The sequence below is a fragment of the Tupaia chinensis genome, unplaced genomic scaffold (assembly GCF_000334495.1).
Source record: "Tupaia chinensis unplaced genomic scaffold, TupChi_1.0 Scaffold000199_1, whole genome shotgun sequence".
Taxonomy (NCBI): Eukaryota; Metazoa; Chordata; class Mammalia; order Scandentia; family Tupaiidae; genus Tupaia; species Tupaia belangeri.
Genome location: NW_006159674.1, coordinates 1,204,906 through 1,220,865, shown reverse-complemented (window position 1 = coordinate 1,220,865; position 15,960 = coordinate 1,204,906). Strand labels below are relative to the sequence as shown.

Here is a 15,960-nt window from a genome sequence, read left to right as displayed (position 1 = left end):
ACAGGGGAGAGAGAGAGAGAGAGAAAGTAAGAAATCACCCCCTGGGGAAATGGCCATGCCACAATCCCTTCTCCTCAATTTTCCTCTTGGGATTTTGGGCATGCATGTATATATGCCTTGGTGTGATTTTTGAGCTCTCAAGTTGGGGACTTGAACTGCGGTCAGTCGTGTGGGAGTCTAGTGCCTTAACCCACCTGCCGGTCCCAAGAGCCTATTAATTTTTGGTTCATATTCCATATATGGATCAGTTTTCAGATACAATGACATTATCTAAGCACTATATCATTGGATTGTATGCACAACATCAATCATGTTGGGAGAAAGGGATTATTTTTCTTTTCTTTCTTTTTTCAAAATAATTATTCTATATAATTTTATTTATTTGTTTAACTTGACCAGAGAGAGACAGAGTGATAAAGATAGATAGATAGATAGAGAGAGAGAAAGCCATCAGGTCCAAGACTGGAACCATGGTTGGCCACGTGGGAGTCTAGCACCCTCAACCACCATGCCACCTGCCGGCCCCTATTTTTATTTTTTTAAAGAATTATTTAATTCCCTTTGTTATCATTATTTTTTAATTTGACCAGATTGAAACAGAGAGAAAGGGAAAGCAAGAAAGCAAACCACCAGGTTTGAGACCCGGACCACGGTTGGCCATGTAGGAAACTAACGCCCTTAACCACCACTCCACCTGCTGGCCCCCAAAAGGGGTTATTAATAAAATACTTTCTAGTACCTAGTATGTGGCTTCTTCCATGTTTGTGATATGTGATTTATGAAAATAATTTTTCATTGTGAAAAGAGGTCCTAACAGGGGCCAGCAGTTGGCCTGGTGGTTAAGGAGCTGGACACTCCCACATGGCCGACCACAATTCAAGTCCTGGACCTGGTAGCTTGCTTTCTCACTTTCCTTCTCTCTCTCTGGTCAAAGTAAAATAAATACATGAATAAATAAAAAATTAATTCTTAAAAAAAAAAAAAAAGAGATCCCAACATAATGTGCTTTCAGAAAAAAGATAAATAATTTTTCTTGTTAATTTTTGGAGGGACTTTTAGTGTTAATGTTTGAAATCCATTTATTTATTTATTTGAAGAGGTTTTTGTTATAGGGTATGTGTGCTCACTGGAAAGAGAGAGAGAGACAGAAAGTGAGAAATCACCACCAAAGGGGGGGATGGTCATGCCACCATCCCTTCTCCTCTATTCTCCTCTCAGGATCTTGGGCACGCACGCACATGTGCCCAGCGTGAGTTTCAAGCCACTGGGTCCAGGACTCAAACTGCGGTCGATTACATGGGAGTCCAGAGACACAGTCATTTATTACGCCAACTCCTGGTCCCTAAATGAATTTATTTAAATGCTAATAGTGGCAGCACATACAGTCTGCTATATTTCTTCAAAAAAATTTTTTTTGAACAATTTACTTTATTATTATTATTCAATTAGACCAGAGAGAGACAGAGAGACAGAAGAGACGATGAGTAAGAAAGCAAGCTGCCAAATCCAGGACTCGAGCTGTTGTCAGTCATGTGGGAGTCCAGCACCTTAACCATCATATCACCTGCTGGCCCCAAGAAGGGATATCTCTCTTTCTCTCTCTCTCTCTCTTTTTTTTTTGGCTACAGGGCATGTGCACTTCACTGGAGAGATAGAGAGAGACAGACAGAAGGGAAGAAATCACCCCCTCCCCACCCCCCGTGGGGGGATTGGCCATGCTGCAATCCCTTCTCCTTCTGTCTCCTCTCAGGATTTTGGGCACAACGCACACATGCCCAGTGTGAATTTTCCTGTGTGTTTTGTTTTTTTGGAGAGGTTTTTGCTATAGGGCGCATGCGCTCGCCAGACAGACAGAGACAGAAAGCAAGATATCCCCCCCCAGGGGGGATGGCCTCACCGCAATCCCTTCTCCTCCATTCTCCTCTCAGGATCTTGGGCATGCACGCACACGCGCCTGGCATGAGTTTAAGCCACCGGGTCTGGGATGCGAACCATGGTCAACTACATGGGAGTCCAGTGATATAGCCATTACACTAACTGCTGGTCCGCCTGGTGTGAATTTTAAGCTGCCACATCCAGGACTTGAACTGCATTTGATCACGTGGAAGTCTAGTGATGTAATCAATATGCCATCTGCTAGTCCTAGGATATCTTAATAATAGCTGTTAATACGAGTTTGACAGAAGCTTAAAGACTGTCTGAAAGACTTGTTTCCCTCACCTTTTTGGACCTCCAACAACGGCAGTACACAGCTTTGTCTCCCAAATCTTCCATGTCGAAAGCATGTACTACCTTGGGGTTGTCTTTCTGGATGTGAAGGTTTACCATAGATTTACTGCGATGATCTTTAACGTAAAATCTTCTGTAAGCTAGATAACCAATTGCTGCTGTCCCAGCGGCAATGGTAACTGCTGCGATCCATTCAACTAGAGCAGGGAAAGAAAACAAGAATTATTATCCAAATCAACATAGAAACTAATAATCTAACATGTTTGGGAAATTCAGTTTTTGAGTACTAAGCATTCCAACAGCCTAAAGTTTTTCATGTTAACACAAGGAACAGCACACACTGGTGCAATAAATAGTCTTTTGTTGTGATTTCCCCTAGTCCTTACTGAGCTAAGTGTGCATTTTCTATTAAGATACAAGAGGGAGGGTCCAGCAGGTGGCAGGGTGGTGTCTTTTGTTGTGATTTCCCCCAGTCCTCACTGAGGGAAGTGTGCATTTTCTATTAAGATAGAAGAGGGAGGGTCCAGCAGGTGGCAGGGTGGTTAAGGTGCTGGACTCCTACATGGCTGCTCATGGTTCAAATCCCGGGCCTGGTGGCTTGCTTTCTCACTTTCCCTCTCTCTCTGTCTTTCTCTGGTGAGCCCACATGCTCTATAGCAAATTATAAACAACAATAATAAATAATATAATAATAAATTAAAAAATAATTAAAAAAAGAAAAACAAAACAGAAGAGAGAAATCTATGGCCTGGTGGTTAAGGCAGCTGGATCCGGCATCGCTGACTGTGAGGTACAAGTCAGGGACCCAACAGATTGAGAAATATGCCAAGTGCATGTGTGTGCCTGCCCAAATTCCTGAAAGGAGATTAGAAATGTAGAAGAGACTGCAATGTGACCATCCCCCATGGGAGGTGCTTTCTCACTTTCCCTCCCTCTTTGTATGTCTCTTTTTCTGGCAAGAGTATGTGCCCTCTGGCAAATTAAAAACAAACCAAAATAAAACAGAAACATACAAATTCATATTATAAACAAGAAAAAAAATCAGAAGATGATTATGTTAACACAATGACTCATCAGAATTCAAAGAGCAAGGTCCTTCAGTGATTAATTTTTTTTTCTTTATTTATGATAAAGTGCACACACATACGTGAGAGAGAGAAAAAAACCCAAGCACCTCCACAGCATCTGGTCACATTGCAATCCCTGTCTTCTAGCCCACTGGATCGTGTGCATCTGAAAAATGCCTAGTGCGTTTCAGGCGACTGGGCTGGGGATTCAAACAGCGATCGCTATGTGGGTTCTGGCTTCTCTTGAGCAGGGCATTACTGTTGTAACACAGAGCCAGCCTTTATTAGTTATTCTAAAGGCATAACTACAAACAGAATGGGTATCTAAAGAAAAAACAAAAAAAGGCAACTAAAAACCATTCTAATGCTAAAATACCCTGGTGTGTTTTATTAAAATAAAAGTCAGAATGTACTCATTTCATATTGCTTCGAAAACATGATTAATCTAATATGTTACTTCTTCATTTAATAAATTCTAAATTTCTATTATCTACAGTGGGTGATTATCTTAACTCATTACAAATTTCATTTTAATATTTAATGACACTATTTCACTTTCTAATAATAATAATACTAGTAATGATAAAAGATTTGTTTAACTAACAGGCCATCTATTTATTCTTTGTGTGCAGCTTTTTAAGGCGTCCTCAGAACCCCAAGTGCTTAACAACTACCCCAGCTCCAGGCAAGGTTGGAGAGAAGAAAGTTCTGCATAATCTGGTTAGCCTCAGCCTCAGAGGAGAGTTGTCTATTCCCAGCATGGAGCGGGCTGTAGGAAGAAGTTGAACAGGGGTCAGGATAAACACACTGGACTGCTTCCCAGCACTTCCTGAGTCAGATCTTCACAGTGTTTGAAATAAGTTCCCAGACTATCAAAGAAAGCCCTAGAGAGATAAGTACAAAAATAAAAGAAACACGCACATACACATTCCAAGACCAAATAAAAATACACAAAATATAATGAACTGTATGGCTTATTTGAGCTACTGTGTTCAATTTCTCACTTCCCTCACGTGATCAATGGCCATACCTAATAGTGCCTGCCTTACATCAAATTGGAGTTGACTCTTACACAACTTGAACGGAAAGGAATGACATCCTCACACTTCGTTTTGGTCTTCTCTTGTTGAAAAAATGAGGTTTTAATCAAACGTTCCTCGGATTCTATTTTCAACCACAGTAGTAGTTGGCTTCACAATGTAATTTAGGTTGTTCTCCTTACCACATTACTAGTCCTCCTCCCTCCAAGCCTCTACAATACACGTTAGTGGTTTGTCCTTGCCAGATGCTGCACGACGTGAGAAAACACGCCAATAAGTCATCTGATGACACAAACCTTTGGCTTCTTCAGAGGATAATGTTTCTAAAATACTTTGTGTATGTCTGTCTTGGAATTTCGTATTGCTCCTCGGTTTACCCTGTGGGTCATTCCAAGCAGGCTACAACTTTGCTGTCATTTCTAGCCTGATTCAGGATCTTCCTTCCTAATGCATTAGTTAGCATGGAACTTATTTGAGAAAATATTCTCTGTGTCAGAAGTGACAGTGATCTGTTTCTTAGCTAATAGCCACTCTGGATAGCGAATGTACCTAGCACAGAATAGGCTAAGACACGATTTGCATGGCATATGCTCAATAATGCTTGCTGCGTGGTGTCTTCAGTATAAACCATAAAAGTGGGCAATGTCATGAGAGACTAAAAGAATGCAACTCCCCAAATATTGCTAATCTTACAATTTGCTAAATATTGTTCATCTTAGTTATACCTTAGGTGAATTATGAAATACTTCCTAACATATTTGTTTCAACGGTGCCTATATACTGCAAAAAGTACTGAAATCCAAAAACTATAATTGGCTAGCGTTCATTTGTCTCATGATATAAAAAAGAATTTTTGTATGAATCTCTACACGAAGCACCAAAGGTCAAAAATCTCTCCTGGTCATTATAGTCCCTATTTCTTTTTTTATGCTACCAACTGAATTCATATGGTGACTTAAAAAAAAAAAGTCAATGTGGAATCATGGCATGCACTCTGTGACCCTAGCCCTTAGTCAGGGTCACTTATGATCCTATGCAAACATTACAGTGCCGTATAAGTGTGCTGGGGAAACAGGTTCGTAAATGCTCCAAAAACAAGTTTTTCAAAATTACAGAGCTAGATAAGGTCTTAAGGAAAAATTTTCTTCTTTGTCTAAATTCTAATTCTCTAATCTTATTAGGGACAAATTTCAGAGTTCCCAGAAGTATGAAAAATGTTGCTATTTTTTCATTTCATTATTGTAGCCTGAATCAGTCTTATCTGGCAAAAAGCTGTGGATACCACTGGCAATTCCAGGGAAAAGAAAGAAAATGATAGTAAACAGAGATAAACAAAAATGGTGACAGACTCAAACTAACAACTAGAATAAGAAAAGAACTGAAGACCCGAAAAAGTAAACAGGATAAAATCCAAGCAACAGTCAGTCCTTGGGGTACATGCCTATTAAGAATAGCCACAATCACAAACAAAAAATTCCCCAAAATCCACTGTAATCTCAGAGCCAATAAGAGAATTTATACTAAAACATAAATTTTAAAGATATTTCAGTTGGCACCTTTCAGACACTGGTTCAGACTTAAGGTCCAGAGAAATCCTCACCATTATTTTTGCCTCTTCTGGTTTATCCCCACTTCCCTTTCCTATAGACATTTCTCAAGGAACAGTTATTCCGTCCTTAGATCAAACTCCACCCTACTCAACTCTTCCTACAAATACCGCTTAAGAACCAACATACAGAGAAAAGTAACATTTGCAAAGAATCCCCCACTTTCTTACTCTTCCCTAAGCCTACTATTGTGTAACCAGTTTTGCTCTTAAAATTATTCCAAGGTGAATAAACCGTAACGTTGCTTCCAAATCCCATACCCTTGTTTTCCCATTCCTTGGATTCTTTACCGTAAGGACTATTTTGCTTTAATTTGAAAAATCTCACATTTCCTTTTCTTTTGCCCCTTTTCTGCCCCAAACTGTTCTCTCCTGCCCTCTGGCAACTGCCATGGAATCAGAATGTTCCTCTTCTAGAAGGAGAGGGGGAGGGGAGCCTTGTTTAAACTGTTCCCGCCCTCAGATGTTCCCCAATTTGTGGTGTGCCAGGTGATGATTTTTTCTCCAGGGATGGCCTATACATGGTGTTTTTTTCATCAAGGCATAGCCTATACGTGGTGTTCACGTTAGCTGAGTAGAAAGTAACAAGGGGTAACTAATTTGAACTTCCAATTTCATCTGTCCATCCTACCATGGCACTGTCCTTACGGCACTGCTCTTCCACTAAATGCCTTATCTCTGCCCACTTTCTTTTCCTGTTTCTAAAGAATTATTTTACTGGGACCAACAGATAGCATGTGGGTAATGGTGCTAGACTCCCACATGGCTGACCATGGTTCGAGTCCTGGAGCTGGTGGCTTGCTTTCTCACTTTCCCTCTCTTTCACTCTGTCCCTCTCTGGTCAAGTTTAAAAACAAACAAACAAAGGTTAAATAAAATAGCTCTTTAAAAAAAGATCATTTGTTATTATTATTTAATTTGCTATAGGGCATGTGCACTTAACAGAGAGTGGGAAAGTGAGTTTCTAGGTTTGGGACCTGAACCACCTTATGGGAGTCCAGAGCATTAACCACAGCAACCTGCTAGCCTCATCTCTTAATCTACTGGATTGAGCATGGAATTGACTTGCTGAGATTAAAAAATAAAAATAAAAACTTTATTACGGAACATTTCAGACATACACAAGGAATATTACAATGACCTTCCATTTAGCTCACCTAGCTCCAACAAGTATCAACTGATGGTCAATCCTGTTTTAGCTGTAATTCGAAATCCCACCCCCTATTATTTATTCATTGTTTTTATAACCTATAGGAGCTATCACTTTTGTTCTTAGTATGATCTTCATATTCTTCTCAGACAAAACCCCATTAAATAGTTACTTTAAATGACTCAGTAAGTTTCCTGAACCAAAACAGTACTTTCCTATGTTGAGGTTAAATGAATTAGAAAATTATGAACTGACTTCAATAAAATACACAAAAATATAAAAGAGAATACAATTTTTTAGAGGATTTTTTTTTTTTTTTTTGCTATAGGATGTGTGTGTTTGCTAGAGAGAGAGAGACAGAGAGACAGAAAGCGAGAAATCATCCCCAAGGAGGGATGGCCACGCTGTAATCCTGTCTCCTCTATTCTACTCTCGGGATTTTGGGTACACATGCACACGTGCATGGTGTGAGTTAAAGCTACCGGGTCTGGGACTCGAACTGTGACTGACTATGTGGGAGTCTAGAGACGTAACCGTTTTGGCACCTGCTGGTCCCCAGGGATTAAGAATTTATTAATGTAGTCTTAGTTATATGTATTGTAGTGGTCAGAGTTTGGGGTGACTAACAAAATACAAGATGTACAGACAAATCCCTATTGTATAACTTGAGGATGAAGCAAAGTACAAAAACCTGATGATTAAGGTAGCCAGATCCCAAATGACCAATAATGTGGTTTGAGTCCTGGACCTGACTGCTTGAGAAACACACCTGGTGCATGTATGCCCCAAATCCTGAAAGTGGGAGAAAAAAGGTGAATGACTACAGTGTGGCCGTTTTCATTGGGCGTCGCTTTTTCCTTCCGTCTTTGTCTGTCTCTTTGGAGAGCACAAGTACTCTCTAGCCAAGAGGAAAAAAAAAAAAAAAGGTCGCTTTTTCCTTCCTTCTTTGTCTGTCTCTTTGGAGAGCACATGAACTCTCTAGCCAAGAGGAAAAAAAAAAAAAGGTAATGGTAACTTGAGGAGAAGACCAAGAAGACTTTAAAGGATATGGCAGGTGGCATGGTGGTTAGGATGTTGGATTCCCACATGGGTGACCATGGTTCGAGTCCCAGACCTAGTGGCTTGCTTTCTCATTCTCCCTCTCTCTCTCTGGTCAAACTGAATAATAATAATAATAAATGAAATGAAATAAGTAACTTCAAAAAAAGGCTTTAAAAATATTTGCTTTACTTGGCCTTTCTTTTTTTTTTTAGGTTTTTGCCTTAGGGTGCATGTGCTCATCAGAGACTGACAAAGCAGACAGTGAGAGAGAGTGAGATATTACTCATGACGGATGGCCATGTCACAATCTCTTCTCCATTTCCCTCCCAGGATCTTGGGCATGCTCGCACACACACTTAGCATGACTTTCAGGTTACCGGGTCAGGGACTTAAACTGCGGTCAGCCATGTAGGAGCCCAGCAATGTAACTGCTACGCCACCTGCACTGGACTTGGCCTGTTTTAAGAAAAGATAAGTGACTTAGGAGTCACCCTGAAGAGAAGAAAATTCTTATGAGAGGCTTAAAGATTTAAAAGGGGAACCAGCAGATGGCATAATGGTTATGTCACTGGATTCCCACATAGTCGACCACAGTTTGAGCCCCAGATTCTGGGGCTTAAAACTCATGCTGGGCGGGACCAGCAGTTAGCGTAATGGCTATGTTGCTGGACTTCCCCGTAGTTGACCGCACTTTGAGTCCCAGTGGCTTAAACTCACGCTGGGCGCGTGTGTGTATGTGTCCAAGATCCCGAGAGGAGAATGGAGGAGAAGGGATTGCGGCGTGACCATCCCCCCTGGGGGGTGATTTCTCACTTTCTGTCTCTGTCTGGCGAGCGCACGTGCCCTAGTGCCCTATAGCAAAAATCTCTCCAAAACAAAACAAAATAAAACCCAAAAAACTCATGCTGGGCATGTGTGCGTGCATGCCCAAAATCCCAAAAGGAGAATGGAGAAAGGATTGCCTTGCGGCCATCGTCCCCTTCCCATGGGGTGATTTTCTCGATTTCTGTCTCTCTCTCTCTAGCAAGTGCATGTGGCCTATAGCAAAAAAAAAGAAACTCTAAAAAAAAAAAAAAAAAAAGATTTTAAAGGAACAGTATAGGTGAGGCAAGAGTTTAAAGAAACAGAAGAAAATAGCATCAGGAAGAGAGAATGGCCTCAGAGTTAATCTTCATTGCAAACGAAGGAGAAAAGGTTAAGGATTGAAAGCAGACTCGAGTTTTGAAGGTACTGATTGTAGGAGGCTGTTCAGAAAGGTCATCTATTTAGTATGAAGAGGAATAATAAGATTAGGAAGTGGACACTGTGGCCACCATTTAGTGCTAAACTATAATAAACTAATGGTCTCATCCACTAAACTGATACCAAGAGCCATCAGTCATCTCACTGACCAGGATCTTTTAACAGGTTTCAATTCCAATCACTCCTTTTGTTGACTCTCCCTGATTCAAGTTCTGGCCAGTTTACCATTAATTCTTATTTTCTAAACCTTTCCTTGTATTTCTTCTAAATATAAGAATTCTGCATACATACAAACACTCTTTTATTTTTATTTAAAATAAAAGTGATCTTCAAGAATGTCATGAAAATTGTGCATTATGAAAAAACTCTGCATGGATTTCAAAGTTTCTTTTGCATTAAAATAAACATGAATTGGGCTGGCAGGTGGTGGGGAGCTGGACTTCCACATGGCTGACTGTGGTTTGAGTCCCAGATGTGGTGGCTTGCTTCCTCACTTTCCCTCTGTCTTTCACTGGTCAAATTGAAATAAATAAATAAATAAAAACAAATAAAATTAATCTTTTTCTTTGGAGAGGTTTTTGCTATAGGGTGCATGTGCTCACCAGAAAGACGGAGAGAGACAGAGATAGAAAGCGAGAAATCACCGCCCCTAGGGGGATGGCCACGCCACAATCCCTTCTCTTCCATTCTCCTCTTGGGATCTTGGGCATGCATGCACATGTGCCCTGCGTGAACTTAAGCCACTGGGTCCGGGACTCGAACCGCGGACTACATGGGAGTTTAGCGACATAGCCATTACGCCAACTGCTGGTCCCAAAGTTCAATAAATCTTTAAATAAATAAATAAACACGTATTAACTTATCATAGTAGTTTGAACTGTATCTAGTTTGAGGCATTATGAAGGATAAGAGTTCCTATCAGAGTAACATAAATTCTGATAAAATTGAAGAACAAGCATCAAAATGTTGGTGAAGCTTGGGCAGAAGAATGGTGAAACCATTAATGGTTTACAAAAAGTTTAAGAGGACAATGTCCCATGGGGCCAGCAGGTGGCGTGGTGGTTAAGGGCACTGGACTCCCACAGGACTAGCTGCGGTTTGAGTCCCAGACATGACAGCCTACTTTCTCTCTCTGGTCAAATTAAAATAAATAAAGTTAAATAAAATGATCCTTAGAAAAAAAAAAAAAAGGAGGCCCCAAATAAGTCAGTAGCTTACAAACGGGGACATATTTTAACAAGGGAGGAGATGATGTTGAAGATGACATCCATAGCAGCAAACTATCTGCAACTTGTGAGGAAAAAATTAATCTTGTTCATGCCCTAACTGAAGAGAACTTACAATTAACAGGAGAAACAATAGCCAATCAGTTTAGCTTAACTTTTTAAAGAGTTATTTAATTTTATTTATTCATTCATTTTAATCTGACCAGAGAGAAACACACACACAGACAGAGATAGACGGGGGGAAAAAGAGAGAGAGAGAGAGAGAGAGAGAGAGTGAGCCAGCCAGCCACTAGGTCTGGGACTCAAATCATGGTCAGCCATGGGAGTGTCCAGTGCCTTAACCACCAAGTCACCTGCTGGTTCTCCAGTTTATATAACTTTGACTGAAAAAGTAGAAGTGGAGTGAGCATTCTGCTAGATGGGTGCCACACTGTTGTATCCAGATCAGCTGCAGATAAGAGCAGCACTCTCAGTGGATATTTTAAACAATTGCTGTTAAGACACTAAGCACTTTTTTGAATTGTAACAGATGAAACATGACTTTACTAGAACAATGCTGAAGACAAAGCACAATCACAGCAATGGTCACCAAGAGTTGAAAGGGGTCTAGTCAAAGCAGAAGTATGGTGGTCAAGAGCAAAGTTAATAGGGGAACCAGCAGTTAGTGTAATGGCTATGTCGCTGGACTCCCACGTAGTCGACCGTGGTTCACATCCCGGACCTGGTGGCTTAAAAAACTCATGCCGGGTGCGTGTGCGTGCATGCCCAAGATCCCGAGAGGAGAATGGAGGAGAAAGGATTGCGGCGTGACCATCCCCCCTGGGGGGTGATTTCTCGCTTTCTGTCTGTCTCTCTCTGTCTGTCTGGCGAGTGCACGAGCCCTATAGCAAAAACCTCCCCCCCCCAAAAAAAAAGAGCAAAGTTAATAGGAAACAGTTGTTTTGGGAATGCTCAAGGCATTTTGCTCCTTGACTTTCCAAAGAGCCAAAGAATGGTACTACCTGCTTATTATGAAACTGTTTTGAGAAAGTTAGTTGGCTCTTTAGCAGAAAAACGCTCAAGAAAGCTTCATCAGAGTCCTTTGCCACCATGATAATTAATGTCCCTACTCATTTCTCTCATCAAGCAAGAACAATTTTGCAAGAGTTTTAATGGGAAACCATTCGACCTCCTCTGTAAAGTCCTGATTTGGTTTCTTCTTTTTGTTTCTTAATCTAAAAAAAAAAATCTTTAAAGGGCACCTGTTTTACTTTAGTTAATAATGTAAAAAAGACTGTACTGACAGTTAAATTTCCAGAACCCTCAGGTCTTTAGGGATGGACTAAATGGCTGGTATCACCACTTACGAAAGTGTCTTGAATTTGATGGAACTTAGGTTGAGACATAAGTTCATTTAAAAACCATTTTTTTAAGACAGATTTTTGCTATAGGGTGCGTGCGCTTGCCAGAGAGCCAGAAAGTGAGAAATAACACCCCAGGGGAAATAGTCACATGGTAATCCCTTTTCCTCCAGTCTCTTCTCGGGATCTTGGGCACGCATGCACGCAAGCCTAGTGTGAACTTCAAGCTGCTGGTATGAGACTCAAACCACATATGGCCATATGGGAGTCCAGTGACATAACCATTATGCCATCTGCTGGTCCCCTAAAAAATTTTGCTATAGAGTGCGTGCACTGGCTGGAGAGAGAAAGGAAGAGAGAGGGGGACAGAAAGTGAGAAGTCATCCCCCTAACGGCGGATGGCCACATGCAAACCCTTCTCTATTTTCCTCTCGGGATTTTGGGTATGTGGTGTGTACATGCGCCCTGCACGGTTTTCAGGCTGCAGGGTCCAGGACTCAAACCACACAGTTAGCCATTTGGGATCCAGATGCCTTAACCACATGCCACTAGCTGGCTTTAAGTTCATATTTTTAATTTTTTTATATTATAATTTCCATTTTCCCACACACTTCTCGAAGTTATATAGTGCTGACTATTGTCATATACCATTGTACACCTTTTAAAATGATAAATTCATTTAATTAAGAGACACATTCATTTTCTCCCAAATTAAAAGGTATAAATTGGGGCCAGCAGTTTGTGTGTTGGTTGAGGTGCTGGACTCCCACACAGCTGACTGTGGTTTGAGTCCCGGACCTGGTGGCTTGCTTTCTCACTTTCTCCCTGTCTCTCTCTCTCTCTGGTGAGAGCATGTGACCTGTAACAAATAAATAAGTAAATATATTAATTAATTACTTAATTAATTAAATAATTCTTTTTAAAAAGTTCTAAATTGATTTTCAACTTGCCAAAAATGAATTGGTTTGAGTCAAAGACTAACAGTACGAAGACTCAGCCGATGGTGTAATGGTTACATTGCTGGACTACACATAGTTGACTGTGGTTCAAGTCCTGGACCTGTCGGGTTAAAACTCATGCTGGGGGTGTGTGCGTCCACAAAAATCCCAAGAAGAGAACTGTGGAGTGGCCATCCCCCCGCTGCCGGGTAATTTCTCCCTTCCTGTCTCCCTGTCGAGAACACATCCCCTATAACAAAAATCTCTCTTAAAAGCAAACAAACACCTAACGGTAGGTGCAGCCCTAGTAGTACACACTGACAGACACTGCTACTCGGCAGGCTGAGACCACATAGGGTAGAGTTTGATTCTCAGCACATCCTAAAAGCTGGGTACAGTCCATCCTAAAGGCTGGGTACATACACTTATAACTACTTGGGAGGTTGAGGTGGGATGGAGACTTAGTGAGACCCTGTGTGAAAAATAAAGTTAAGAATGGAACCAAACTGTTATAGGGTCTAAACATTAAAAGGTAGATTTCTAGGACATTCTCTGTCCTTACAATGCCTACCACTGTATTTGAAGAGGAAGGTGTTGGTAAGGCGATTTATAAAGGTTTTGAGCCTTTCCCTATAGTCCTCAATACAACCTTTAATCTTTTGGCAAAAGGTAGATATTCCTCAAGACAAAGTTGAGTACTTCCGGTTTAGTTAATGACCTTCAAGGGATTTATTATCCCTCAGACAATGGCAAGCTAATGGGAACGTTACTTCTGAATTCCCTAATTAAATTAGACTTAAAAACTTGTCTGTATGGCTGGAAAGGTTACTCTAAATATAGGTTATCTCACATTTTAACAACCTGTAACCTAAATAAAACTTAGTGTTCATTTATATAAAATGCTTCCGGTTTATTACTATTATTATTTTTTGCTAAGGGCACTGTGTGCTTGCCAGAGAAAAGAAAGACAGAAAGGGGATTCTCCCTTGGAGAATGGTCAAGCTGCAATCCTTCTCCATCTCTTGTCTTTTGGGATTTTGGAGCACACATGCACATGTGAATGGTGTGTTTTTGAAGCCTCAGCATCCAAGACTCACACCACATGGCCAGAGCTGACCTGACTCCACATTTTAAACAAAAACACATATTAGAATCTTGCCACTCGGAGTCTCGGGTGACCATCTGGGAATTCAGCGTGCCTTAAGCACCATGCCACCTGTTGATGCCTTTATTTACAGGAATCAAGACCAATACCCTTTGAAATAATTGTACATAATCGCCCCTTTAGTCACAGATTATCACTGTCACTCTGCCAGGAAATGTTTGTCAACTGAAATGGAACTCTCCAAAATATGGAACCTATCTTGCTATTACATAATTAGGGCTCAAGTTAGTAGAGATCCCTTATTTACAAAGCCTGATACTATCAAGATACTCAACATTTACTGACTGAATCAACGTGGCTATCTTAAATTAATTTCTGAGCAATTTCTTCAGTCTTTACTCACTAGGGCTCCAGGTTATCAAACCTGGAGGAGTGTGTTTTATACCTGGGCAGAGAAAACACATGACATAGCTGGGGCGCAGTATTATACTAACAGTTACCAGTCATTGTTATGAAGTGAAACTCCACACTAAACGTCTTCAATAAATCCTCTTAATCTGAGTTGGACCTTCTCAGAAGTATGGTTTCCTAGCGCTTATAGGGACAAGCCCAGAGGAAGGGTCAGCCACCTCGATTTTCAATCCTCTCTCTTGAACTACTGCCAACAAGCGCCAGATGACAGGGACATAATAAAAAACTGGGAAAACTGAAGACCTCAGATTGGGTTTCTTCCGTTTAAAACAAATCTGCAAACTCAGATGTGATTAGTCATGCAGCGCTTCAGAACTGCGATAAATGGGCGATCCAGTTCCACGCTGATGTACATGTGAAAAGGAAGATTCCCCCCCCCCCCCAAGGCCCTTGACTCTGAAAAACAGAGGCGTTTTAGGGAAAAACTAAAAAAAGCTAACTGCGGAATGATTAGGTTTCGGGGTTTGGCTGGTGAGGGGAAAGTGGACCAGAGAGGGGCAGATGCTGCACGGCCCCACGCCAGGGATGCCCGCACCACCACCAATCAATCCGTTCTCTGGCCTCACTCCTTTCCCTGGCCCGCCCAGAGCCCGCAGCAGGGCCCGCGCTTGCCCTTGTGCATCTCAAGGTTACCGGACCTGCCGGCGCGTAGCGGAGTGGTTAACTGCTCAGACGAGCTGCGGGCGCTGCAGCCGGTGCGCAGGCCGCCTCACCCGCTCCCAGGCCCCACTTCACCTCGTATGCTGGAATTGGAAGTCAGACCCATGGCGCCGTCGCTTGCAAGGAGTGTGCGCAGGACACCGAGCACAGGCGGGTTTGCGCGGACAGCGGGAGTCAAGGTGCGAGAGGCGTTCTAAGGGCACCGACACCGGGCGGCTACCGCGCAGGCGCCGCGGCGGGCCTTAAGCACGTGTGTGTGATCGACCCCAGCTGATGCTGAGCATGCGTGGAGCGGCTCCGGGCCTCAAGGAAGTCTGGAGTCGGGATTTTGACAGCGGCGGGAGAGGCGGGGAGGAGACGGAGAGAGGTAGTCACGGAGTTTGCGCAACACGGAGGGGCGGGGCTCTGCCTGGCAACTGGCAGTCCAGGCCAGAATTTAGGTGTCGTTCAGGTGCGTGGGTTTATGAGGGCAAAGGACAGGTGCTTACAGGACACTTGAGTTAATCAGGTGCCCAAGATGTTTAGCCAACATCTTCTTGTTCAGTTATTGCTTTATTTTACCTGCAAGGTCAGGCCCAGTTATCATTAGAAGAAACCAGTGGCAGTTACCCAGGAATCTATAATTATTGAGTCCCATTCCAGACCCTTCTGTTGTACATCCGTCTCGTCCTTCTGCCTGTGACCTACTTAGTCACCTACTCAGGACCTTGGAACCGGCCTTGCTAAAGATCGAGTGGGAGAGAGAAGAAACCCTGCTCATTTCTCCAAACTACGTGTTCACGTGAAAAAAAAAATTATACCTTCCATAGCCTGAAATTCACACCAGTGCCAAAATTTTTTATAAG

The 15,960-nt window shown here is 42.0% G+C and overlaps 1 protein-coding gene across 6 annotated transcripts in view; it reads right to left on the bottom strand.

Moving 5' to 3' along the window:
• Window positions 1–15,429, bottom strand: part of CISD1 (CDGSH iron sulfur domain 1) — a 29,044-nt gene extending 13,615 nt beyond the window's left edge. Inside the window, exons 1-3 of one of the 6 annotated variants that reach the window (XM_027771263.1) lie at window positions 15,191–15,429; window positions 3,971–4,065; window positions 2,221–2,426 (exon numbers count right to left, since the gene is read on the bottom strand). In XM_027771263.1, coding sequence (XP_027627064.1) covers window positions 2,221–2,426; window positions 3,971–4,010 — 246 coding nt within the window. In that variant the 5' untranslated portion in view covers window positions 4,011–4,065; window positions 15,191–15,429. The other 5 variants (XM_006147054.3, XM_006147056.3, XM_006147058.3 and 2 more) reach the window with 5 other exon arrangements.
• Window positions 15,430–15,960: the final 531 nt, after the last annotated feature.